Below are 26,128 nucleotides of genomic sequence, written 5' to 3'. Positions count from 1 at the left end.
CAACACCCCTTCACTTGAGTGGGGTGGTGCTTTGAACTCAGGTTGGCTGGCCCCAGAAGGACATAGGCTAAAACTCAAGTGAGCAGAACATGTCAGCTACTAATATGACTGCTCTGTAGTGGGGATGCAGGCTAGCACTACTCGAGTGCTGCTAGTCCTCCAGTGCTTTCCCACAATCTCCTGTGGGCCCAGAAAGGACAGACACAATCTTCCCCCATTTAATGGGAGAGAATTAGAGTGGCTCAGCTGTCTACGGTGCTAAGAATCATGGAATACACTCCCAGAAGTCCTAGCGACTCCCACGAGTGAGTGCAGTGCCCATGTGGGTATTGCTATTAGAGTGGTATTTCACAGTGTGTAGACACTCTCACTTGAGCTAGGCTAACTCAAGTTAACTCTGCAGTGAAGACAGAACCTCAGCCAGTCCTGGTTAAACCCCACTGAGGCTAGAGGGTTAACCACATACATCCACATGAGGTGGCACTCCACTTGCCCCTTCAAATACTGACAGCTAAGTAGTGTTTAACAGCATGTTAGCTAACATGACCCTCCCCCAAGTCTGGGTTCTAACATCACTTCATTTTCTAGTGAAGACAAGGGACAAAAATTTCAAAAGCCATTTAAGGGACTTTGGAGCCTAAATCCTATTTTCTAAAGGGATTTGGGGTAGATTTCCAAATGGATTTAGGTGCCAAAAGATGAAGATAGGAGTCTACTGGCATTTTCCAAAGCCCCTAGGCACGTACGGCCATATTTTCAAATAGACCTAATAGTGCAAAGTACAAGGACTTAGGAACTAACAACAGGAATTTCTGCTATGAACTGGGAGCTCATCGATTGGAAACAACATTGGAGCAGACCTGGGTATTAGTTGATCGCAGGATGAGCCACCAATGTGATGCGGCCAAGAAAAGGACAAATCTGATCCTAGAATGTATCGCGCAAGGGATTACCAGTTGAGTTAGGGAAGTATGAATGCCATTGGACAAGGCACTGGGAAGACTTCATCTGGATACTGTGTACAGTTCTGGTCACCCACATCCAAGATAGAAGAATTCAAACTAGCCCTGGTGCAGAGGAGGGCTCCTAGGCTGATCTGGGGAATGGAGAGGCAATCTTACTAGAGACAACTGTAAGAGCTGGGCTTGTTTAGCCGGGTTAAACAAAGGCTGAGAGGGGAACTGGTTGCTCTCTCTAAATACACCAGGGGGGTTGACCCCAGGGAGAGAGGAAGAGCTATTGAAGCTAAAGAACAGTGTTGGCACAGGAACAAATGGGGATAAACTGGCCAAGAATCAATTGAAACTGGCAATGAGAAGAAGGTTTCCCCCTGTCACAGAAGGGAGGTTCTGGAGCCTCCCAATCCCAGTTCGAGCAGTGGGAGGCAAACAACCCAGCTAGCTTGAAGATGGAGCTTGACAAGTCTCAGACAGTGATGGGCTCCATGACCCTTCTCATCCTGTGTATCTAGACACAAGGGACTTAAACCTGGGTCTGCCACATCCCACCCGTCCCTAACCACCAGGGGAGAGAATCTCTCTCTGCCCCAATGAATGTTTAATTATTTCTACAACGTAGAACAGCTTCGCCAGGAGAAAGAGAGAGAGACTGACTACAACGCAGTGGTCAGGGCACGCCACCTGGGATGTGGGAGAGACAGGTTGAGGCCCACATCAGGCAGAGCAGGAACTCGCATGTAAGCCTCCCATATCCCAGATTAGTGACCTGACCACTGGGATAGGCTGGGCTTGTTGCAAGCTCTTTTCCACGACCAGAAATTCCCCCCTGGACCATCAAAACCAATATGTGGAAATGGAGCAGGGCAGTGATCTTGGCTCGCCAGCTGTCTATCTGCTGTCAGGTTTAAACCCTCCAGTGAACCACAGGAGGCCCTGAAAGTCAATTCATTACAAAGCCTGAATATCAGAGTTTAAGATTAATAAACCCTTGATTTATCGCTGCATCAAGCCCCTAAACATTATTCACTGCATAACTCAAAGGGCTGGAGCATCCTTGGCTTGCACTAAGGCTGGCGGGACTAGAGAGCACTCAGCACCCTGCTGGATGGGGCCCTAAATGCTTGGTTTGTTGAGGCATTAGCAGCTTTGTTACAAACCAGGGCTGTGAAAGATCCCCTGTGGACAGAATAATTATTATTGATTATAAAAGCAGATAAACCCAGCCAGGACACAGCCGCGCTGAAAGACAGGATAAACCTAGCAAGCGGCTTTCAGTGTTGCAAAGAGTTCCTGTTTAATAATAATATGGTTTGTGTTATAGCAGCGACTCAGACCTCTACCAAGCTCAGGGACCCCATTGTGCCAGGCACTGCCCAAACTCCAACTGACCCCAGAGCCCCTGTTGTGCCAGGCACGCACCAAACTCCAACCGAGCTCTGATCCCCTGTTGTGCTGAGTGCTGCACAGACCCCAACTGAAAAACAGTCCCTTCCCCAAAGAGCTTGCAGTCTATATAGAGAAAGGATGGGAGGGGAAACAGAGACACTGAGAGGGAAAGGGACTTACCCAAGGTCATATAGCAGATTAGTGGCAGTGCCAGGACTTGAGCCCAGGGAGGCAGTAGTCCAATAGCTAGCGCACAGGACTGGGGCTCAGAACACCTGGGTTCTTGTTTCAGCTCTACCACTGACCTACTAGGTGACCTTGGGCAAATCAGTTCTGTGTCTCAGTTTCCCCTCCCACCCTTTGTCTATTTAGACTGTACTATCTTTAGGGCAGGGACTGTTTCTCAATATGTGTCTGTATAGCGTCTGGCACAATGGGGGTCCAGATTTTGGTTGGGGTCTGTGCAGTGCCCAGCACAATAGCGTTCTGGTTTTGGTCAGGGTCTGGGCAGCATCTGGTACAATGGAGTCCTGATCTTGGTTGAGGTTTTTAGGGGTACAATACAATAACAATACCATGGTAAACCCTGGACCATGCTGTTTCTTCATCCTACACTGAACAGATTTTGCCACTACTTTATTACGGAGTCTAACATTTTACATTTTCTCCTTCCGTTTTTTAATTATACATACATATGTATTTAAATTTAAATGTTTCCACGAACACCTGATAAAAAACAAATTGATCAAAATGACTCCCAGTATGGGAGATGGAATGTGGATATCTCCTAATGAAGGGAAGCTCCAAATTACTCCTCTTCTTATTATACCATTTTCCCCCTAGAAAAATATTGTCATATCAGATGTTGCTATCAATATAATTAACCTCCCCAGACACAAATTTGAATTTTCTTTTCCCCACCCCGCTTCTAACGTGTATCATTTTCTATTAACTGGAGCAATTTTCATTTCTATTAGCACTGGATACAATGCAACTGAGCAAACTTCTTTTAACAATCCCTTTTTAAAGGCATTTGCATACCTGTCTGCAATTACAGCCAAGATAAGGCTCGATGCATAATGCATGCAGCATGAAATTGGCAAAATAATTAACTCTAGGGTTGTTTTTTTTCCTTAAGAAGCGGGCATGTTACAAGTTCTATAAAAAGACACCTAGAGATAAACATCAGACAAAATCTCAGCTAAGTCAGTTTGTCCTGCTCTGAGGTGACTCTTTGCTTTGCACCGTGATAGCATCTTGGTAACGAAAGAACGACTCATTTATAAAACATCCCATCTGCTTGCAATTTAGAGAGGATAATGTTGGTTGGATTTGGATGGGGCACTTTTAAGGAGTACCTACAGGAGTGGCAGTTCAGTGTCAGGTCTATAAATGGGGGAGGTATTTATAAGGAGGCGATATTTAGTGGATAGCACACTAGACTGGGATGCAGAACACCTGGGTTCTATTTCTGGCTCTGCCATTGGCCTCCTTCATGACCATGGGCAAGTCTTGGTCTCGGTCTGTGCCTCAGTTTCCCCATCTGTAAAACAGAGACAATGATAGTACAAGAGACCAGAATGAGACCTTCATGGGGGAGGAAAGGGGAGATTACTCCACATCAGACCACTGCTGGATTCTGATCCCTTCCTGTGAATCATCTGGTACCAGCCACTCTGAGAAATAGGAAACTGGATTAGATGGACCTTGACTCTGATCCAGTCTGGCAAATCCAATTCTGGTGTTTACACTTTCAAAAGGAGGTTGAAAAATTGGAAAGGATCCAGAGAAGAAGCACAAGAAGGATACAAAGTCTGGAGAACCTGCCTTAAAGTGAGAGACTTACGGAGATCAATCAATCAATCTAGTTAGCTCATCAAAGAGCAGGTTAGGTGGTGACTTGATCGCAGCCTATAAGAAAGTTTATATGATGAAATTTCTGAGAACAGAGAGCTCTTGAATCCTCGGTCTAATCCTGGTGCCCACAATTCAGAAAGGATGTTGATAAATTGGAGAAAGCAATAATAATTCAAGGATTGGAAAACATGCCTTATAGTGAGAGACTCCAGCAAACCAAAGGTTAAGGGGTGACTTGATCACAGTTTAAGTATCTACATGGGATACCGAAATTGGGCTCAGCAGTCTAGCAGACACAGATCTAACATGATCCAATGGCTGGAAGTTGAAACCAGACAAATTCAGATCAGAAATAAGGTACGACTTTTTTAGCCTCACTCAAAGACTCTAAGTGATGGAGAATCCACCCTTTCTCTGGGTCAGCTCTTCCAATAGTTAATCCCCCTCTCCTTATTTCTAGTGTGAATTTGTCTAGCTTCACCTCATAGCCATTGAGTCTCTTGCCTTTGTGTGATGGACTCAAGAGCGCTCTCTCTGCTCTCTGAATCTTTTCCCCATGGAGGTACTTCTAGACCGTGGTCACATCACCTCTTAACCTTCTCTTGGAGAAACTAAACAGAATTAGAATCTTAAGTCTCTGACTCTAAGGCAGGTTTTCCAGACCTTGAATCATTCTCATAGCAATTTTCTAAACCCTTTCCAGTTTGTCAACATCCTTTTTGAAATATGAACACCAGAACTGGACACGGTATCCCAGTAATGGTCTCATCAGTGCCATGTAGAGAGGTAACACTATCTCTAGACTCCTACTTGATATTTCCCTGTTATATGCCCAAGGATCACGTTCACCCTCTTAGCTACAGAATCCCACCGAGAGATTATGTGCAATTGGTTAGGCAGGAGGTCAGATTAGAATAGTGGTCCTTTACTGGCCTTAAAATCTAGCAAAGCAGATAACTCTGAGCCTAACCTCCCAGAATGGAGTTAAGGGGCACTGTGTAGAGTTGGTCGGAAGTTTTCCAATGGAACAATCTTCTGTCAGAAAAAGCCAATTCAATGAAATCAAAATGTTTCATGGGAATGTCCTGATTTCATCAATGTTTTCAGCAAAAAATTATCAAAATATTTTGTTCAACTTTATCATATTTACTATTATGTTATGTACAATATATAATCATTCTCAAGACCTCAAATCATTCCTACTGCAATTTTCAGAAGCTTTTCCAATTAGTCCACACTCTCTTTTGAAGAGCGGACACCAGCACTGGTCACAGTCAGGGGTGAAAGTAAAATTGAAAACTTACCGGTATGGGGCGGAGCCTCAGGCGGAAGGGGCGGAGCTGGGGGTCAGCATCCCCCAGCCAGCCCTTCCACGCTGCCTGGCCCACGCCCCCCAGTGCTCCAGCGGCGATTTAAAGTGTCAGAAATGTCTGCAGAACGGAAATCCCAAATTCTGACCACTGTTTAACTGGATAAAATCACATCCTCACTATCAGTACTAACTAAATCCATGGCACTTTTCCTGAGTAGGGGGTGTGAAGTCCTGAGCAAATGACACTCAAGGTAACAGTACTCGGTCGTTGGGGATGTAGGGGGCAGGGCCTGCTCCAGCCCACCAAGCTTGTGCTTGGGGCGGCACCTGGAGGGGGGCGGCGCGGCGCTCCGGCTCTGGCCGCCAGGGGAGAGCAGAGCCCCGGCCGGGCTCGCCGCCGGGGAGAGCGGAGCCCCGGCCGGCTCTCTGCCCTCCTCCCAGGGCTCCGGCCGCCAGCGGAGCCGCGGTGGGCTCGCCGCCCATCCCCCGGCGCTCCGGCTGGTCGGGGAGAGCGGCCCACGGCCGGGCTCGGCGCCCTCCCCTGCAGCACTGGGGGGGGGGCAGCGGGAGACTTTTTTGCCTTGGGTGGCAAAAAAGCCAGAGCCGGCCCTGGTAGGGGGAGAGGAAATAAGATTTGAAAGTGCTTTTCAAATATTAAACCAATGAAGTTTAACCATCCACATGAGGGTGTCATAATCATCACCCCCATTTTACAGCCTGGGGAAGATGAGCTGAAAAGAGGTGGTAGGGGCTTAAGGGAATGCAGCTAGGAATTGAACCTGGGTGTCCTGACTTCCAGGCCCCTGCTCTAACCACAAGTCACCACTCCCTTCCTAGAGCTGGGGACAGAACCCAGGAGTAAGCAGCACTGTGTATGTGTGTTTCTATGGGGGCTGATTTAAATACATTTCTCCTTTTAAAGAGCCCGTGAAACAAACAGACAAAAGCTCAGATTCCACACCCAACTCTTCCCAATTAATCCTTGCAGTATGACTAAATGGAACTACAATTCCCCCAGTGTTAGGTGGGGGAGATCTGAGCGGCTTTTAGCAGCATTGCACACACACTCCCAACACATGCTCCCCAGTCCATCCGCTTTCCACAATGAAATCCTCACCAGCAGGGCCGGCTCCAGGCACCAGCCCACCAAGCTTGTGCTTGGGGCGGCACCTGAAGGGGGGCGGCGCGGTGCTCCGGCTCCGGCCGCTGGGGAGAACGGGGCCACGGCCGGGGCTCGCCGCCCTCCCCCCAGCGCTCTGGCTGCCGGGGAGAGCGGAGCCCCGTCCGGGACTTGCCGCCCTCCCCCCGGCGCTCTGGCCGCCGGGGAGAGCGGAGCCCCGGCCGGCCGGGGCTCGCTGCGCTTCCCCCTGGAGCTCCGGCCGCTCTCCCCGCCGCCACTCGCCTCCACCTCCTTCATCTTTCCCCCGTCTCTTGACTTGGCCTTTGCAAAAGGCACACACAAGACAGGCAGTGAGGTCTTGTCGCTTCTGTTCTGCCGTCTGCATGGATGCCGATGGGCCCCAGAGGGATAAACTGCAGAGCAAGGAGTTGAGCTTTGGGGAAAACTGAGTTTAAAGTATTGGAGTGTCACAGCAATGCTAACAGATCCCTTCAAACTCCCATCAGCCGGTGCGTAGAACTGTTGGAATCTTGCATTCAGGGATGGAATAAAGCACCAGATTTTTATATTCCTCCACCCTGCAAAGAGGTGGATTAACAGCAGTTCTCAACCTGGGGTCCGCAGACAATGTCTAAGGAGTCCACGAAAGGGTCTCATTACCATAGAACAGTGGTTTTAAACCTGGGGTCCGCAGACAATGTTTAAGATTTCCAAAGGATCCACAGCTCCATTTGAAAAATGTTAGGGGTCCGCAAATGAAAAAAGGTTGAGAACCACTGGATTAAGGCCTGATTTGTAGCATTCTCCTCCCACCCCCCAGGCCCACTTGCTTCAAAATAACCTATGGCCAAAACAGAAATGCCACCACTGCAAAGGAACGGGTAGCATCTCACAAGATACTAAGGCCCCCACACCAATAAATAGCCATATGCAAGGCTGGAAGTTTGGGCAAGGGGTTTGCAATGGAAGTGAATGGATTGTTCTAAATGCAGTGGGGGCAGATCCCCAGCTGGTGTAAATCAGTGTTGCTCCATTGGAGTCAATGGGGCCAGATTCCCAGGTGGTGTAAATCGGCGGCATTCCACTGAAGTCAATGGGGCCAGATCCCCAGGGGCTATCAACTGCAGGCTGGCTTGGGAGTTTATTACTCCTCCCTGACTGGCAGACGCTGTCTGCAGAGCAATGCAGGAGCGTTGCCTGATGGGACATCAAGATGCACGGGCAGATTTTAATTTTTAAACGTATTTCCTAAGGCAAAGAGGGCTTGGCAAGCTGCAGGTTGGATTTAGCAGCAGTATGAATTATTAGGCAGATTAAAGACTCCTGCAGGAATTCAAATGGTTTATTTTGGTGTGTGTCATGGTAAAGCTCAGCCACTCAGAAGCATCACTCTGCATTGATCATGGGGCTACACTTCCATCAGCCTTCACCCCCAACTCTTGGCAGCCAATGCAAGGTTTTCCAAAGGGATTTGGCTGGCCCAGTTTGAGATGCCTTAAAATGGTCTGATTTTCACAGCCTTTTGTTCAAATCAGCCTCCTCTTGAGGTGATTGGGTTAACCCCCGACCCTTATTCCCAGCGAGGTTAAGATTAGCACCCAGATCTCCTGACTTGCACTGTCAGTCCTTAGTGCCCTTGTCACTAGTCCACGCTGCCTCCATATGGGACTTTGGCTAATGATGCTAGGCAGGCAGTGCTGCCTAGTGGATAGGGCATTCCACTCGGACTCAGGAGACTTGTGTTCAATACCTGGCTCTGCCACTGGCCTGCTGGGTGACCCTGGACAAGTCACCTCACTGCCTCGTGCTTCAGTTTCCCCATTTGTAAGAAGGGGATAATGATCTTGACCTCCTGTGTAAAGTGCTCTGAGTTCTACTGCTAAAAGGTGCTGTAGAAGAGCTAGGGGCTATTATTAACTCGGTACATGGTGCCGGTGAGAGTTAGGCTGAACTCATTGCCACCAGAAACTGCTGAATTTAGCAAGATTCCAAAAGGAGAGCTAGACTGGCAAAGTCTTCCAAGTTTAGAACTGGCCTAAGTGCCATTCTCAGGAGCCTAAATCCCCACCCAGGTCTCCTATATCTCAGGCTTGCACATTTACCCCTGCACCATCCTTCCCTTGCAGTCTGCAGCTGCTTTACATTTATTCTGCATGGTGCAAACTCTTTGCACAAAACCAGAGCAAGCTGTGATCAGGCCCAAGAAACCGTTTGACTCTCTGAACGGCAAGAGCATTAATAAAGCATCTTTAACTATTTGAGGAACTTTTATGGTCCCATCAAGTGGATGAACAATGGATTTTTCGGTTCATTGGCAGTTTTGAAAAGTAAAAAACAAAAGTCATTTCAGGTCAGACCAAAAATTAAAAAAAATTAAATTGTCGGTGAATTGGAAAGTCAGGGGGGAAAACTGTTTCAGGTTGAACAAAACACTTGGTTTCGACAAAATCAAAGCATGCCATTTTGAATCTGAACCTTTTTAAACCGTTTTGAAGTTTAAAAAATGAAATTAAAATAAATGTTGAGGCTGACATCAAAATGTTTCCTGTTGAAAATGTCAAAACTGACTGTTTTGATTTTTTCAGAATTTTTTTTGTTTCTTTCTGAAACAAAAAAAAAAGTGTGAAATCAACATAAATTCATTTTGATGGGGCCCATCCAACACCGTATCCCTGCACCATCCTTGCTGCCTCAGATCAGACCAATGGGCCGATCTATCCGCCACTTCCTTAGGTCAGACCAGTGGTCCAGCCAACCCATTCACTGCAATTGAGACTATTTATGTAAGGCACCCAATCTCGCCCTCTGTTACCATCATACCTGAGTACTTCACAATCATTTAATGTATTTATCTTCTCAACCCTCCACTAGGTGGGGCAGTGCTATCCCCATTTTACAGATTGGGAAAACTGAGGCACAGAGCAGTTCAGTGATGTGCCTCAGGTCCCCCAAGAAGTCTGTGGGAGAGCAGGAATTGAACCTGGGACTCCCAACTCCAAAGCTATTGCCATAACCACTGCATTACTAGTTGTAAAGCTCAGTGCGGGTTAGTTCTGATGTACTGTCCTTTGCAAGAGGTTAAGAAAAATTGTTCAAAGCAATTTTAAGGGAGGAATAGGAAAAAATATCCACAGTTTGTCTTCAAAGAAGCAGCAGGGGCCAAAAGAGATTGGGAAATGAGACCCTTATTTGGCAGTGAGAGATATTGAACCATAAAGGATTTTATGTCTCATAATGGAGGAAATGGCCAAAACTAAGAGTGAGCCGGGGAAAAAGGAGACAGGGAAGAAAAAAAAGAAATGTAAAATTTATAGAGGAGCCGAATGCATAATGAACTCAAGCAAAGTGAGTGGTTCCTAGTGATTTAATGGGCACTGGCCCAGCAGGAGACCTTGCTGGCTCAAATCTTCCATGTAAAGGCCTTGTAAAAAAATAACATTGGACGGAGTTTAACTCAGGTGAGGTGAAAGGGCCCGTGGTGAGTCCCTGTAAAGCATAACCTGCGGTAGAATTCACTGGCACTGTTCTAAACCGACAGCCTTTCACCGCAGCCAAGCTGGGGGCCAGAGACACAGCCACAAGGAAGGAAGGTTAGGGATAGATAGATAGATAGATAGATAGATAGGAGTGTGTAGGCGGATGAATGGATAGGTGAGAGAGGTGTGTTTGGGAAGGGATAGCGAGAGAAAGAGACTGTGCATGGATATGGATGGATAGGTAAAGGGGTGTGTATGGGGACAGAGAGGGAGAGCTAAACTGCAATAGAAAGAAAAAGAAAGAATCCTTCAAAGCTTTGGCCTTAGGGTAAAGCCCCTGTGTTAAGGGGCATTGAAACTGGGGCAGGGTGTGTGCCCATGAGTCTGAGTTATGGGAGGTGTTCCTGGAATGGGGATTACTCCCCTCCCTAGTGCAGACATCATCTAGGACAATGGTCCCCAAAATTTACCTCGTGCCTCCCTTACCTCTAGGGGAGTGCGCCCCACAGTTTGGGGACCTCTAATCTAGGCACAACCCTCCCATTGCTTTACCACCATGCAATCCCCTGTCCACATCTACTCCACAGCATCCCTCTCCCAGCTACGCAGGGATCCAGGCAAATAAAACCTACCCATAAAACCAAGCGATTTACTGCACTTAATTTGATAGGCTACATAAACCATGAAATATAAACAACAGGACATAAAAGAGCAGCCAAAGGACGTGGCCTTGCAACAAAGTGCCCTGTGGCCCGGACGCTCTCTCCTCTGCAAAGATCTGTTGTCGAGCAGTTGTGAAACTCAGAGGCTGGGTGCTAACGCAGCAGGAAGGATGCTAAGGCAGGAAGATGAGTGTCTGCAATAGAGACAGGAAGCAGGAGCGCTCTGGTCCGTGACTCCATAAACTCCACCATTATCCATCACGCCACAGTGCAAGATACAATCTCAACTCTATTACAATCCTGAGCCAACATAGGTAGTGTGCAAAGTGGTAACTAACTAGGATCCACACACACATACAAGGTGACATGCAGCTATTGTTACACAGCCTCAGAAATTCAGCCATCTCTGCTTAACTCTAGTTCAACCAGGAATTATTCCAGGGCCGTCCTGTGGCCTTTCAACCTGGAGAGAGAGGGAGGGAGAGAAGGAGGTAGGTAGGTAGGTAGGTAGGTAGGGAGGGTGTGGGTGTGGGTGTGTGTGTGTGTGTGTGTGTGTGTGTGTGTGTGTGTGTGTGTACACGTACACAGTGCCTAGCACAATGGGGGCCCAATCTTGGCTGCTCCGTAAACACTCTTATAATACACATGGTTAAAATTATAGTGGTTAGAGTAGCAGGGCTGGGCGTCAGGACACCATGGTTCTAGTCCCAGCTCTGGAAGGAGAGTGGGGTCTACTGGTTGCAGCAGGATGTGCTGAATCCCTGGGTTCTAGTGTGGTCTAGTGGTTAAAGCAGGGGCATGAGAGTCCAGACACCTGGATTCTATTCCTCTCTCTCCCAGTATCATAGTGCCTAGGAGCCGCAGCCATGGACCAGGGCCCTATTGTGCTAGGCACCCTGTGTACATGCCTCCACACTAATGGCTATGCCGGTATCACTACATCAGTAAAAAGTCATCCCACAATCCACATAATTGTACTGAGACAAACACTGTGTACACAGGAGGTCTTAGACTGCAAGATCTTTGGGGTAAGGGATGTCTCTCACTGTGTTTCTGTGCAGCGCCCAGCACAATGGGAACCCGATCTCAGTGGGCTCTGTGCAGTGCCAACACTATCAATTTGATCGACGGATCTATAACTATGTGCTACCGTAACACCACTAATAATGTGTAAATCTCAGATCCCCTGAAAGACACAAATCTGCAGTGCATTCATTTCTCTCTGACACCCTTTACCGAGAGGAACGATGGGACGAGTGGGTGGCTGAGCGACAAGGAGAGACAAATGCATGCAGGTAGCGGGAATGTGCGCACGTCTCTGTTATCTGCTTCTAATGTATGCAGTGTTGTGGCTATATCTCTGAGGCAGCTGGAAGCTGGCGTGTCAGCGTTGCCATTAGAAAGCTCTTATTAACATGGATTTATACGTCTTCTGCAGCAGATTTTGCAGCCTGACAGATGCCGGGGGAAGATTTAGTGCTGGAAGCAAAGTGAGGTGGGGGGGGGTGCATTAGTGGTGTTGGATTTTTTAATTGACATGGGGATCTGCTTTTTGGGTTGTAAAAGGAAAAAAAAAAGAGATTTTATCTGGACCATGGACCATGGAGAAGTTTCGTTGGGATTTTTAGCTTTGTGATTTTATTTTTAAATAATCAAAAATAGATGTACCTATCAGCTGACTGAGACTTTGTTGTGAGGTGGTGTGATCTATTGGTCAAGGCACTGGACTAGGACTCCAGACACTTGGATTCTGTTCCTGGCTCTGCCACTGACTTGCTGGGTGACCTTGGGCAAGTCACTGCCTCTCTGTTTCCTTCACGACTCTTTGTCTGTGAGTCTAAGGTCTTCAGGGACTGCCTTTTGCTGTGTGTCTGTGAAGAGCCAGCATAACGGGGCCCTGATCTTGGTGGGAGTCTATGCAGTGCCTGACCTGATAGATCAATTGATCGATTGATAGAAAGAACACGCAATGCTCAGCCCCCATTCCCATGTTGCAGGCCTACCCCATCTCTAATCCCCCATGTAGCTCCACCTCCATAATTCAGGCTCCTCCCATTTCTCTCCCCTCTACAGGTCCCAAAGGTGTAACCCAGGGTCCACTCCCCACCACCCCCGGCGCAATGACAACAGCATCCACGGTGACCTCCACAGTGGTGACCACAGCGTCAGCCATGGACCTGCGTGACTGGCTCCTGCTGTGCTATGGCCTGGTGGCCTTCCTGAGCGAGGTGATGGCCAGTGGCGCCTCCTGCCCCTCGGTGTGCCGCTGCGACAACGGCTTCATCTACTGCAACGACCGGGGCCTGACTTCCATCCCAGCCGACATCCCTGACGATGCCACCACCCTGTACCTACAGAACAACCAGATCAACAACGCCGGCATCCCCTCCAACCTCAAGTCCAAACTCAACGTCCAGGTGATCTATCTCTATGAGAACGACCTGGACGAGTTCCCCGTCAACCTGCCACGCTCGCTGAGGGAGCTGCATCTCCAGGACAACAACGTGCGCACCATTGCTCGTGACTCCCTGGCCCGCATCCCCCTGCTGGAGAAGCTCCACCTGGATGACAACTCCGTCTCTACTGTCAGCATTGAGGACGACGCCTTTGCTGACAGCACCCGCCTCAAGCTGCTCTTCCTGTCCCGCAACCACCTCAGCAGCATCCCGTCTGGCCTGCCTCGCACCTTGGAGGAGCTGCGGCTGGATGACAACCGCATCTCCACCATCCCGCTGCATGCCTTCAAAGGGCTGAACAGCCTGCGGCGGCTGGTGCTGGATGGGAACCTGTTGGCCAACCAGCGCATTGCCGACGACACCTTCAGTCGGCTTCAGAACCTCAGCGAGCTGTCCCTGGTCCGCAACTCTCTGGCTGCCCCTCCGCTCAATCTGCCCAGCTCCCACCTGCAGAAGCTGTACCTCCAGGATAATGCCATCAGCCACATCCCCTACAACACCCTCTCCAAAATGAAGGAGCTCGAGAGGCTGGACTTGTCCAACAACAACCTCACCACTCTGCCCAAGGGCCTGTTTGATGACCTGGAGAGCCTGACCCAGCTGCTGCTCAGGAACAACCCTTGGTTCTGTGGTTGCAACCTCATGTGGCTGAGGGACTGGGTCAAGGCCCGGGCCTCAGTGGTCAACGTGAGGGGGCTGATGTGTCAAGGGCCGGATAAAGTGAGAGGCATGGCCATCAAGGACATCACCAACGAGATGGATGAGTGCTTTGAGGCAGGTGCACAGGGCAACGCAGTGGCGGCCAAGACTACCACCAGCCACGCAGCTGTCACCACACCTCAGGGCTCCCTCTTCACCCTCAAGGCCAAGCGACCTGGGATCCGCCTGCCAGACTCCAATATTGACTACCCCATGGCCACAGGGACCGGCACTAAGGCCTTGGTTCTCAATGTCAAGCCACTGACAGCCGACAGCATCCAGATTAGCTGGAAGGCCATGCTGCCTGCAGCTTCCTTCCGGCTCAGCTGGCTGCGTCTGGGTCACAGCCCAGCGGTAGGCTCCATCACCGAGACCCTGGTGCAAGGGGACAAGACTGAGTACTTGCTAACGGCCTTGGAGCCCAAGTCCACTTACATCATCTGCATGGTCACCATGGAGACAGGCAGCACCTATGTGGCAGATGAAACACCAGTGTGCGCCAAAGCAGAGACAGCTGACACCTACAGCCCCACCACAACCCTCAACCGGGAGCAGAACGTCGACCCAATGGCTGGGCTGCCTCTGGCAGGGATCATTGGCGGGGCGGTGGCCTTAGTCTTCCTCTTCCTGGTCTTGGCAGCCATTTGCTGGTATGTCCACCGGACGGGCGAGCTGCTGACGCGGGAGAGGGCCTACAGCAGGGGCAGCCGGAAAAAAGACGACTACGTCGAATCGGGTACCAAGAAGGACAACTCCATCCTGGAGATCCGAGGTCCTGGGCTGCAGATGCTTCCCATCAACCCACACCGAGCCAAGGAGGAATACGTAATCCACACGATATTCCCATCCAACGGCACCAGCTTATACAAAAGCACCCATACCATCGGCTACGGCACAACCCGTGGATATAGAGAAGGCGGCATCCCAGACATAGATTACACCTATACATGATGGAGAACCATCGCTCCCTCTCAACCCTCACAACGCCCCATGCCGCTGCCACCTGGTGGCTTACAAATTGAGGAGAAACTATTTTCCCTACCAGAAACGGCTTGAGTGGCAGGCACTGGGGAGAAGGGAGGGAAAAACTATTTTGTAGAAAAACAAGGGGTGGTTAAAAATTAAAAAAAAAAGACATAATTTATATTTAATATTCCAGATTTCAAACAAACAACACATGCTCATGGATTGTTATGGATCGAGGCGAAAAAGCTACCTGTTCATATCTTTCCTCTGGTGTAAATCTATTTTCTTTTTCAGGAGTTAGGTTATAAAAGAAAAAAAAATTCAACACACAACTGTCATTCCTGACTGCTGACCGTTGATGGTTCAGCCATCCCTGCTTCAGATAGGAGAGAAGGAGGATTTTACGCTCATTTTAATGGGATCTACTTCCAACCCTTTCCTGTTTTTATTCCCATAACTGGTTTTTTGGTTTTACTTTTTACACCGCCTTCATCGACTGTTTCGTTAAGAGCGAATGGATTTGGATTTTCCCCTTCTCCCAAAGCTGGGGGGGAAAATGGGAAAATATTCCATATTGCAGCATAGTTCATGGGCACGGACAATTGAATTGGACCCCTTGGTTAGCTCCAGACATTTCAACTAGAAAAATTATCTAATTCAATTCATAGCTTTGTCCATAGCAAAAAAAACAAATTGCATATATATATATATATATATATATGCACACACACACACACAAACTTCCTCATCATCATTTTCTTCCAGACAGCTCGGGTGATGGCTTCCAAGGGAAAAGATGCGGGATGCTGATGTCCAAATGTATCTCAGGTTCTATTGGGTCACATATATTTGGGGGAAGAAGTGGATTTTGATTCAGATTTCAGCACAATAGGCTTTGGTGGAAGTTTCTGCCTTTTGGGCCAGGTATTGGGAGGCAGGAATGCACAGAGGGCCCATGGTGCTAGGAAAAACCCAGTCTGGGTCACCGCTGGTTTGGGAGAATCCTGCCGAGATGGTTAGAATTGCTTGAATCAAAGCCACAATGTTACTTTCTTTTTAAGAGGAGGACCAGGCAGGTTTGCTCAGGAAGTCACAAAGATATATAAGCAGCCCCAATTAACCCTCATCTATCTTCCTTGGAAAACCCAGCCTTGACTTTTAACTCTCTTCTCCTTTTATTAACATTCAAAGGTTTTAAAATTACACCCAGGTCTGAAATCAGGACAGGAGCTATTGGGTGCAATTCCATGGGTTTGGGCCTGAATGTTTTAGGAAATGTGTGTGACACCCAGCCTTGTGCAGAGAGAGGTCAAGTGAAAGGACACAGTATTACACTCCAGCAGAGCTGGGGATAGAATCCAGGCATCCTAATTCCCAATGTCCCCCTGCTCTAACCACTAGACTCCACTCCTTCAGGTGCATAGGCCTAGCCCTGGGCTGGAACACAGGTATAAGGAATCCGCTGCAGTGCCACTGTGCTCCTGTGAGGCTGTATCTCAGAGCAGGGTTTGTGGAAGGTGCATGGCAATGCCCTGGTGCTAACTACGGCACGTGGGCCTTTGTCACTAGCAGCCGAAGCGCCAGATCTCAGAGGCTCATAAGGTCATCACAGACTGGACACGGGATCTGAAGTTGCTGAAAGAGGCCCAGGGGAATCAGTGAGAGGGCTGTACCAGCCTAGGCATGAAAATTCACTTGCCTCCGCCACACACACACAGTACATGCACACATGTGTGTATGAAAACACACATACAGAGCCAATCTCTCTCTTTCACACACACACACACACACGTCGGTCTCTCTTCCATAGAATCATAGCAATGTAGGGTTGGAAGGGACCTTGCAAGGCCAGCTAGTCTATCCCCCAATGCTGAGGCAGGACCATCTAAGACAGGTGTTTGTCCAACCCGTTCTGAAAAATCTCCAATGATGGGGATTCCACAACCTCCCTTGGAAGCCTGTTCCAGTGCTTAACTATTCTTCTTATTAGAAAGTTTTTCCTAACATCTAACCCAAATCTCCCTTGCAGCAGATTAAGCCCATGATTTCTTGTCCTACCTTCAGTGGACATGGAGAACAATTGATCCCCGTCCTCTTTATAACAGCCCTTTACATATTGGAAGACTATTATCAGGTCCCCCCTCAGACTTGTTTCTCAAGACTAAACATGCCCAGTTTTTTTTCTTCATAGGTCAGGTTTACTAAATCTTTTATCGTTTTTGTAGCTCTCCTCTGGATTCTATCCAGTTTGTCCACATCTTCCTAAAGTTTGGCATCCAGAACTGGACACAGATCTCCAGCTGAGGTCTCACCAGTGCTAAGGAGAGTACAACACTTACTCCAATGTCTTACCTATGACACAATGATATTAACCTTTTCTGCAACTGCATCACATAGTGGATTCATATTCAGTTTGTGTCCCCTATCATTTCCAGGTCCTTTTTGACAGAACTACCACCTAGATGGTTCTGCCCCATTTTGTAGTTGTGCATTTCATTTTTCCCCTCCTAAATGTAGTACTTTGCACTTGTCTTTTGTGAATTTCATCTGAGTGGTTTAGACCAGTTCTCCAATTTGTCAAAGTCATAAAGTATTTTGAACCCCTCCCAGCTTGGTGTCATCCACAAATTTCATAAGGATATTCTCCACTGTTATCCAAGTCATTAATGAACATATTGAACAGTACCAGATCCAGGACAGACCCTGCAGGACCCCACTAGACAAACCCTCCCAGTTTGATGGCATACCGTTGAATTACTTTTTTAATTCAGTTCTTCAACAAGTTGTGCACCCACCTTAAAGTAATTTCATCTAGACCACATTTCCCTAGTTTTCTTATGAGAGTGTCCTGTGGGACCGTGTCAAAAGCCTAATATTAAGATCTATGTCTACCACTTCCCCCCATCCACTAGGCCAGTAATCCAGTGAAAGAAGGAAATTAGGTTGGTTTGGCGTGATATATTCTTGACAAATCCATGTTGCCTGTTACTTAGTACCCTATTATCCTCTAGGGGCTTACAAATTGGTTGTTTAATAATCTGTTATTATTTCATACATACACACACACACAAAGTTGCAAATCCTTGATTCTGGAGAATAGGAATAAATACAATTATTTTGCTGATTGGAGAGCCGGCAATAAATATCCCATTAGCAATATCTGTAAAAGACGCTGCCTCCTTGCTGATGGCTCTCCCACCCAGTGGCTTTCATCCTTTAATAGCTAAAACAAGCGCACATAAAACACTTTTACCTGCTTATGACAAAACAACAAATGCTAAAACTAAACAAATTCTAGACCTGATAACCCCCAAGGATACAGAATAAAACTCCCCTGTCTTTCAGTTCCAAGGGGGGTGGGGGAGAATAATTCCAAGTAAGGGAAGTGGCTAAAAGATTTGATTCTGCATTGTCCTGTGTCTTGTTTTGTCACTACCCCAGTGCAAAGTGATCTGCTGTTCTGATTTAGGTGGCATTTCACACCCATTTTGCATAGGCATAAAGGACAACAGTTGGCCGCAGGGCAATGTGTCCTGCATTTAGACCCAATTCACCAAAGCACTCGAGCACATGCTAGACAAGCCCCAATGGGTGCATTTTCATTAGGAAAAAAGGTGTGCTAGCTAACATGAATTAATATCCTAGTGAAGACAAAGCAGTCTGTAGTTTTAACACACATTAGTAGGTTAAAGTAAAAACTAGTGGAGAGCCCTGACCAAGATCAAGGCCACATCATCCTGTGCAATACACAGATACATAATGAAAGACAGCTCCTGCCCCAAAGAGCTTACATCTAAATAGACAAAGAGTGGGAGGGGAAACAGAGGCAGAGAGAGGGGAAGTGATTTGCCCAAGGTCACACAGCAGGTCAGTGGAAGAGGTGGGAATAGAACCAGGTGTCCTGAATCCTAATCCTTTGCGACATCCATTAGAACACATTGCCTTCCTAGAAACAAGCCACTTTGGGTCACATATCGAAAATGGTTTAGTTAAACTGGAGCAAACTGTGTGAACACACTTATATCAGTTTGAAACTGGTTTATATTGGTTTGACTTGTGCTTGTACGGCATTGTGTATATGGGAAGGTTGCACCAGTATAGCCTAAGAGTGGATATTCTTACTTCGATCTGAACCTGGTTTATATCAATCCTGTATATGAGGTGGCGAGAATGATACTGGAGTACTGTGTCCAGTTCAGAAGGCCATATTTTAAAAGGGATATTAAAAAATTGGAGAGGGTGCAGAGAAGACCCACAAAAATGGTCCAAGGACTGAAAAAAATGCCTGCCAGTGAGAGACTTCATAAGTTCAAACTGTTTAGCTTATCAAAAAGATCAAGAGGTGACTTGATTACTAGTAAGCAGATACATTCATGGGGAGAAAATCACAGGTCCTAAAGGGCTCTTTAATCTAGCAAAGGAGGGCAGAACAAGACCCAGTGGCTGGAAGTTAAAGTCAGACACATTCCAATTAGAAATAAGACACCAATCTTTCACAGTGCAAGTGATTAACCACTGGAACAAACTCCCAGGGGATGAAATTCTCCATCTCTTGGTGTCTCCAAATTCAGACTGACTGCCTTGCTGGAAGATGCTTTAGCCAAACGGCAAGTTGCTGGGCTCAGTACAGAGAGAACTGGGTGAAATGTTATGGCCTGTGTTATGCAGGAGGTCAGACTAGATGATCTAATTGCCCCTTCTGGGATCAAACCAATGGAGTATAGTCCACACACAGTCGCAACCATTTAACTATATCGGTTTAACATTAACATCTTTAGCTAAATCGGTACAACTTCTGTGGAGAGCCAAGCTCTACATTTATCAACACCATCTAAATCAATATGAGCCCGGTTTAAACTGATATAAGGACATCTCCACAGATGTTTGCACTGATTTGTCTGAAGACCAGGTCTTAAATCTTGCTTATAATCAAAATTGTGCTAATCTCATCTCATCTACAACCAGAGTGGCAACAATTATTACTATTTATTATTTGTATTATTGGAGCCCCATTCATGGACCAGGACCCCAGTGTGCCAGGAGCTGTACAAACACAGAAAAAGACACAAGTCCCTGCTTCAAAGAGCTTACAATCTAAGTGTAAAATAAGAAACCCGGATACAGACAGAGCAATAGAGAGTATGGTGATTTTAATCTGAGTTAGTAACAATCCCTAGCATTTATATAACCCTTTTCATCAGTAGATCTCAAAGGACTTTACAAAGGATAAATAGCATTATCCCCATTTTAGAGGTGGGAAACTGAGGTACAGAGGGGGGAAGTGACTTGCCTAAGGTCATGCAGCAGGCCAGTGGCAGACCAAGGAATAGACGCCTGGTCTCCTGAATCCCAGTGCAGTGGGATTCATAAGACCACACTGTCTGTCCAAATGCAAGCATTCAAAAAGCAGGTTTTAAAAAGGTGGGGATCCTTTTATTTGTCTTCCAGATGTCACGTTCTTCTCTATAACCAGGAGAGATGGAGACTTTTTTTAAATAAGAGCTGGCAGTTATGAGAATCCAGGAGTGCAACCTGCATTACAGACAAACCCCCAGATCTGCCCTTGTGCCCAAATCTGCTTTTACCCCTTGCAAACTGCAACTGTAATTCCAGCAAAGCTTGGCTCTGATGTTCCTTGGAAAATACAGCTTCCCCAGCTGATTATGCCACTGGTCTGTCCCGATGCAAATGTATGCAGCTAATTAGCCACTTGCCATAACAACCAAGGGATAGGGTGGAGGGATATTTATTCACAAAGTTCAAAAGAGTCATTTTAAAGTGGGAAAAGTCTTATTGCTCTTTCTTTCCATTCACAACCCTGGCAAGGTAAAAGACGACAAAAGAAAGGCATACAGCAGCGTTTATATTTATATGATTAACACTGCATGAAAGGATCCAGCCCTCAGTTCCGGCATTCCACCTCCCACGAAGTGTAATTTTATTAAGTGTTTAACTCTACACACAGTACTTAACAAACAGAGCTAATTTGAACTGGCGCTCCAAGAGGACACGTTTAGCACAATGCAAGCCTGGCGCTCATTAATTCAGGTGATTCGAGCATGTTTGGCTTATGTCTTTCCCCTCCCCGCACCTGGAGTTTACAGTAACAATTTACAGCTCAGCTTGCAAAGCTGCCATAATTTAAGACAGAGCCATTTAAACGGGTAAAAAAGTGTTTTAAAATGCAAATGGTTTTCCTTTATTTATTTATTTATTTGTTTGTTGCCAAAAAATTCAGCTGCTAAACTCATTAGCTGAAACTAAGCCACTTAAAGGTGACACCAAATATGGATTTTTTTTATGTTTGCCAAGGATTGGCTCCTTCTGCCTAGGGTGACCAGATGTCCCAATTTTATAGGGACAGTGTCAATATTCGGGGCTTTGTCTTATATAGGCACTTATTACCGCCCACCCCGGTCTTGATTTTTCACACTTGCTATCTGGCCACCCTGCAGGGGCCCAATCCTGCAAATGCCAAGGGCAAAGCAGTCATGAGACCAACCAGAACATTTCACAGTCGCTTTGCACTAGTATGAACGAACAGGAGTCGAGCCCTGTAGCTTCCACCATCAATATTTGATCCAGGTGGAATCTTGAGCCTAAAGACAAGCACAAAAATTCTCTGAGGAAGCAGTCTCATCCCAGACGGTCTCTGTACCTTGCAATCTATCCTCACTACTAGACATCACTCCCCCAACGCACACATTGCGCTATCTGTTTAACTCACTTATGCCATCCAGCTTCATAGCTGCCTAGGGCTTTTACTTTGAGTAACAGCAGTCACCGTTCTTTGAATAGCACATGATCGTTTGGCCTGAATTCTTCACTGGCTTCTTAAATTTTCTTCTTGTTCCCTTCCATTTTTGCAGGGGGTGGTTTTTGCAATCCGAGAATCTGGAGCAATTTATCTCATCCCTCCCTCATCCTTGGGAGTTTAGAGAGAGATGGGGTAAAATTTTCAAATGTGCCTAAGTGACTTAGGAGCCAAATAGCCATATTTAAAAATGATGTAGGCAATATGGAGCCTAAGTCTCACTGAAAGACAATAGGATTTAAGCTCCAAAGGTATTAAGCAAACCTGATCAAAAATTTTCATACAAACTAGTTTTCTGTCGGAATATGCTGACTGGATTAAATCAGAACTTTTTGCTGGATTTCATCAGCATTTTTGTAGGAAATTATCCAAAATGCTTTGCTTCAAAAAGGGTGAAAGGCTTGGTTTTGATGCTGTGTTTTTATATTCTAGTATCAGATTGTATAAAAGTCTAAACAAGACATTTTGACCTTATCAAAACAAAATATTTTTGAATTGTTCACAGAATGGAAATTCCATTTTTTGGCCAGCTCTAGTATTTAAGCACCTAAAGATGCAGATGGGTACCTACTAGGATTTTTAAATGTGCCTAAATGAGCTAGGTGCCTAAATCCCATTGCCTTTCACTGGGAGTTAGGTGCCTAACCTGCTTAGAAGCCTTTAAAATTCTCACTAGGCATCTACCTGCATCTGTAGGTGCCTAAATACCTTGGTAAATCTGGCCCTAAGTCACTTTTACAAATGGGACTTGGGCTCATAGGTCACTTAGGTGTTTTCTTAATAGAGGTCCCCCCCTAAAGCTTTTCTCCTCCCTTAGAATAAGCTTAGCTACTTTATTCTTTCTGCGGCAGGTATCTGGGCATGATCTATTGACTAGGGTTGGGGGGATAGGACTGGGAATCAAGACTCCTGGGTTCTATTACTAGTTCTGGAAAGTGAATGAGATTTAGTGGTTAGAGCAAATGGGCTGTGACACAGGACTCCTGGGTTCTACTCCCAGCTCTGTTGTTGACTCACTCCATGACACTGGGCAAGCCACATACCCTCTGTGTGCCTCAGTTTCCCCCAAGAGTAAAACAGGGATTGTGAGACTAAATTACCTAATGCTTGTAAATTGCTTCTTGCTGGGAAGTGCTACAAAAGTGCAAAGTATCGTTATTTTTAATAAGTTGTGGGAACAGAGTTGTCCCTCCTCTTTGACCTTCAAAGCAAAGACAATCTGGTGGAATGGTGGCCCATTTTCACCTCAGTCATCGAGATGAGATTGAAGGCTAGCACTCTGAATCGATCTCATTTCATCTGTTTGTGACACAGTGTTCCCAAACAGTTTAAAATACATCCCGAACATAGGAATCAAAAGACTAAATCAGACCCGTGGGCCATGTAGCCCAGTATCCTGGCCAGATTCTTCAGAAGTATCCTTGCAGTAGGCAGATGTGGGATAATCTACCCTCTACAATCCCTAATAGAGATCGGTTTAAGCCCTGAAGCATGAGTTTTAATATCCCTTCTAATGCTCATTTTGTTGGCATTCACTATTCTAACTCTGGATATTCTTGTTATCCAAACGTCCAATCCCTCTTTGAATCTTTCAAAGGTTCAAATCATCAGACCTGATGTTTTAAAAACAAGGCTTTAGGGTGAGAGTCACCCTTTGAACTACTTAATTCAAGCAAGCACCACAAGCCCTGTTCTGATGGTCATATTAGACGAGTTAATAGAAATATCCTTGTCCCTGATCTGGGTGCCATCAGTTTGACAACAGTGTAACCCCCAGTTTGAAACTGGTGTGAATCCCAGAATTTGACACCAGTGTGACTCTCATCTTGAAATGGTGGGACTCCCAACTTGAAACGGACATAACTCCCACTTTGACACTGGTGGGACTCGCTGACTGCATTGGGAATTACTCCCGATTTACACTGGTGTAACGCTGATCAGAATCAGGACCCTTATGCTCGCAATCAGTGATGCAGCCTTTACAAACAATTTCTTTCCTTATCAAGGAATGTTAATCCCCTTCTCATCCTCAGTTTGATGGACAGAAACTTAGAGTAGAGGAGACATTGATTTTTGTTCCTTAAGATTGTTGTTATGAGATCATCAGATACTGGCTTGGTTCTTTGTTGACTTGACTCTTGTGCACTCATTTCCACCAGTGCAAAGTGAGAATGTAAATATTACCCATTCTAATTAGGTAGCACTTTGTGTGACATTCAGGGAGACAAGAAACGGGGCCCATTTCATTTTGACGTCAATGGCAGCTTTACCTAAGTAAGTTCTACAAGCTTTGCTCCTGGTTGTGTTGTAGTCTGGATGGGGGCTGGTATCAAAACCAGTGGCATCAGACCATGGTTGGCAGGGCATCTGGCTTTTTAGCACCGCAGTTACAATTCCAGGGAGGCCTGGATGAATTTTTCTACATGACTAGTAAACAAACAACAGGATTGTCTTTGAGGCTGGGGAATGCAAAGCAGAAACAAATGTATCTAAAGAGGCCTAGGAGTTCCAGCTCCTATCTGGCCTATGTTTAAATACACCAGTATCCATTTCAGAATTTACAATACACTGTAGCCTTTGCATAATGCTGCTCTTACAGCTGGGGGCACTATCTAAACAGCACCCACTCCCCCTACCACTCTAAGCCTTCAAAACCTTATTTTCACTGGTTGTTGCAAGAAAAGCTATGACAGGACTAGAACTTTTGGAGCTGTAAACTCCAAGCAGTTGGTTAAAGTAAAGCGAGAGTGAGGTAAAGAGGGCAGAGTTAAGGTTGGGTGGTGGGAGTGAGGTATACATTAATACACCTCTATCCATCCCCAAACACTCCCCTCTATCTTCTATCCATCCCCACACACACCCTTCTCTATCTATCCAGCCCCCACACACCCTTTTATCCATCTACCTATCTGCATACACATCTTTCTATCGATCTATCCATTCACTCATCCCTCCCTCTTTCTCCACACCCATTTCCTGGGTTTGGGAAGTTTAAATTTGCATGTTCTTAATGTAAGTTTAGCCACTTTGCATATTCTGGAAGGGCACATGACAGCAGCAGGCAACCATAAGTCTGCCTTAACCAAGTTTTGGGGTAGTTAATAGACAGGGAAAGTATTGCATAGAGCGAGGAGCATGGCTAGTATTGTAGCTGTCATCTTCATGGCTGTCAATTGACATGCAAACCAGTCGCCCCAAGGAGCAGCTAGCTTTCCATTCCCCCACATAATCCAGCTCAGAATTGGACTGGCACGCAGCCAACGGACATTCAACAGCTCAACACAGCTGCAAAAGGAAGTCAACCCCTTATGTAGCATCGTTAAAAGATTCAGGTCAGCTCGTTGCAAACTGGACCTCGCATAGCATCATCAAACAGACTCAGTTCAGTCCCTTGCAAACTGCAAGGGATCCATCGGACCTCAAACAGCACCATCAAACAGAATCAGTTCAGCATTATATTCAAAATCTGTATCTTCACATCAGCGGGACCACAATCCCCCCACTCGTCCATCCCTTTTCTTCTTCCGTGCATCTGCTGAGCCAGGCGCGGATGGAGGCCAGCCTGGTTATCCTGTCTCCTCGCCACCAAAATAAGGGTTCTTTTCTGAGAAACCAAAGTGCACTCATTGCGCGCCCTTTGGCCTCTTTCCTTTAGGTGCCTTGAAATTTTCAACGTCTGAGATGAATGTGTTCCTTTGTCCCCCTTTTTTTTTCATATAAAAACAAAAAAACAAAACAAATGGACAAAAAAAAAGTACGAGTTTAAAAGAAAAAAATTCTTTCCTTGTCCTTTCTTGAAATAAAATAGAAAGATTTAACTTTTACGGTGGTTTGAGTCATTCTCTCCTCACCTGGTGGGTGAGGCTAAGTGTGCAACTACAAAATTAAAAGGAAGGCACTGTCGTGTAGAGGAATAAAAATGGATTGGTGCTAGGGTAGGCTTGGAGCGTGAGTTGGAAGAGAGCTACCAAGGGAATTATATGTTGCTTTTTCTCCCCAAAGCACTGCACAGTGGCCCTGAGAACAGATAAGCATTTCCATCCCCAAGGCCAGAGTGATGTTAGTGTATAAATATCAAGGCAGCTCCTAAAACCAACCTCTATCTATCCATCCATCTGTCTCCATATATACTCTTCTATCTATTCATCCATCTCTGTACACATTTTTCTCTATCCCCATATCACCCTTCTATCCACCCATCGCCATAAACACCCCTCTATGTATCGGTGTACACAGCACTCCATCTATCCATCCTTTCATTTATCCATCCCCAGTCATATCTATGGCCACCCCTACCTCTCTGGATGCCAGGCAAAAAAACTCCAGATCCTGTAACAGATCAGGGGACAGGCATTGGCCATGATGTAATGGGCGATGTGAGGGGAAGGGTGTTAGGCCATGGTGCAAGCGGGTGATGTGAG

General features: G+C 46.5%; 2 protein-coding genes across 4 annotated transcripts in view; one reads left to right on the top strand and one right to left on the bottom strand.

Annotated features, from left to right (window-relative positions):
- FLRT1 (fibronectin leucine rich transmembrane protein 1) overlaps window positions 1–16,788 on the top strand; it is a 77,932-nt gene extending 61,144 nt beyond the window's left edge. Inside the window, exon 4 of the mRNA XM_034776303.1 lies at window positions 12,846–16,788. Within this exon, the coding sequence (XP_034632194.1) occupies window positions 12,893–14,878 (1,986 nt within the window). The 5' untranslated portion in view covers window positions 12,846–12,892 and the 3' untranslated portion in view covers window positions 14,879–16,788. The remainder of the gene's footprint in view (window positions 1–12,845) is intronic.
- MACROD1 (mono-ADP ribosylhydrolase 1) overlaps window positions 1–26,128 on the bottom strand; it is a 186,039-nt gene that overhangs the window by 126,694 nt on the left and 33,217 nt on the right. The window lies entirely within an intron of this gene.

Source organism: Trachemys scripta, chromosome 7, assembly GCF_013100865.1.
Source record: "Trachemys scripta elegans isolate TJP31775 chromosome 7, CAS_Tse_1.0, whole genome shotgun sequence".
Lineage (NCBI taxonomy): Eukaryota > Metazoa > Chordata > Testudines > Emydidae > Trachemys > Trachemys scripta.
Note: the sequence above shows the minus strand (reverse complement) of the source record. Positions and strands in the feature narration are given on the sequence as shown.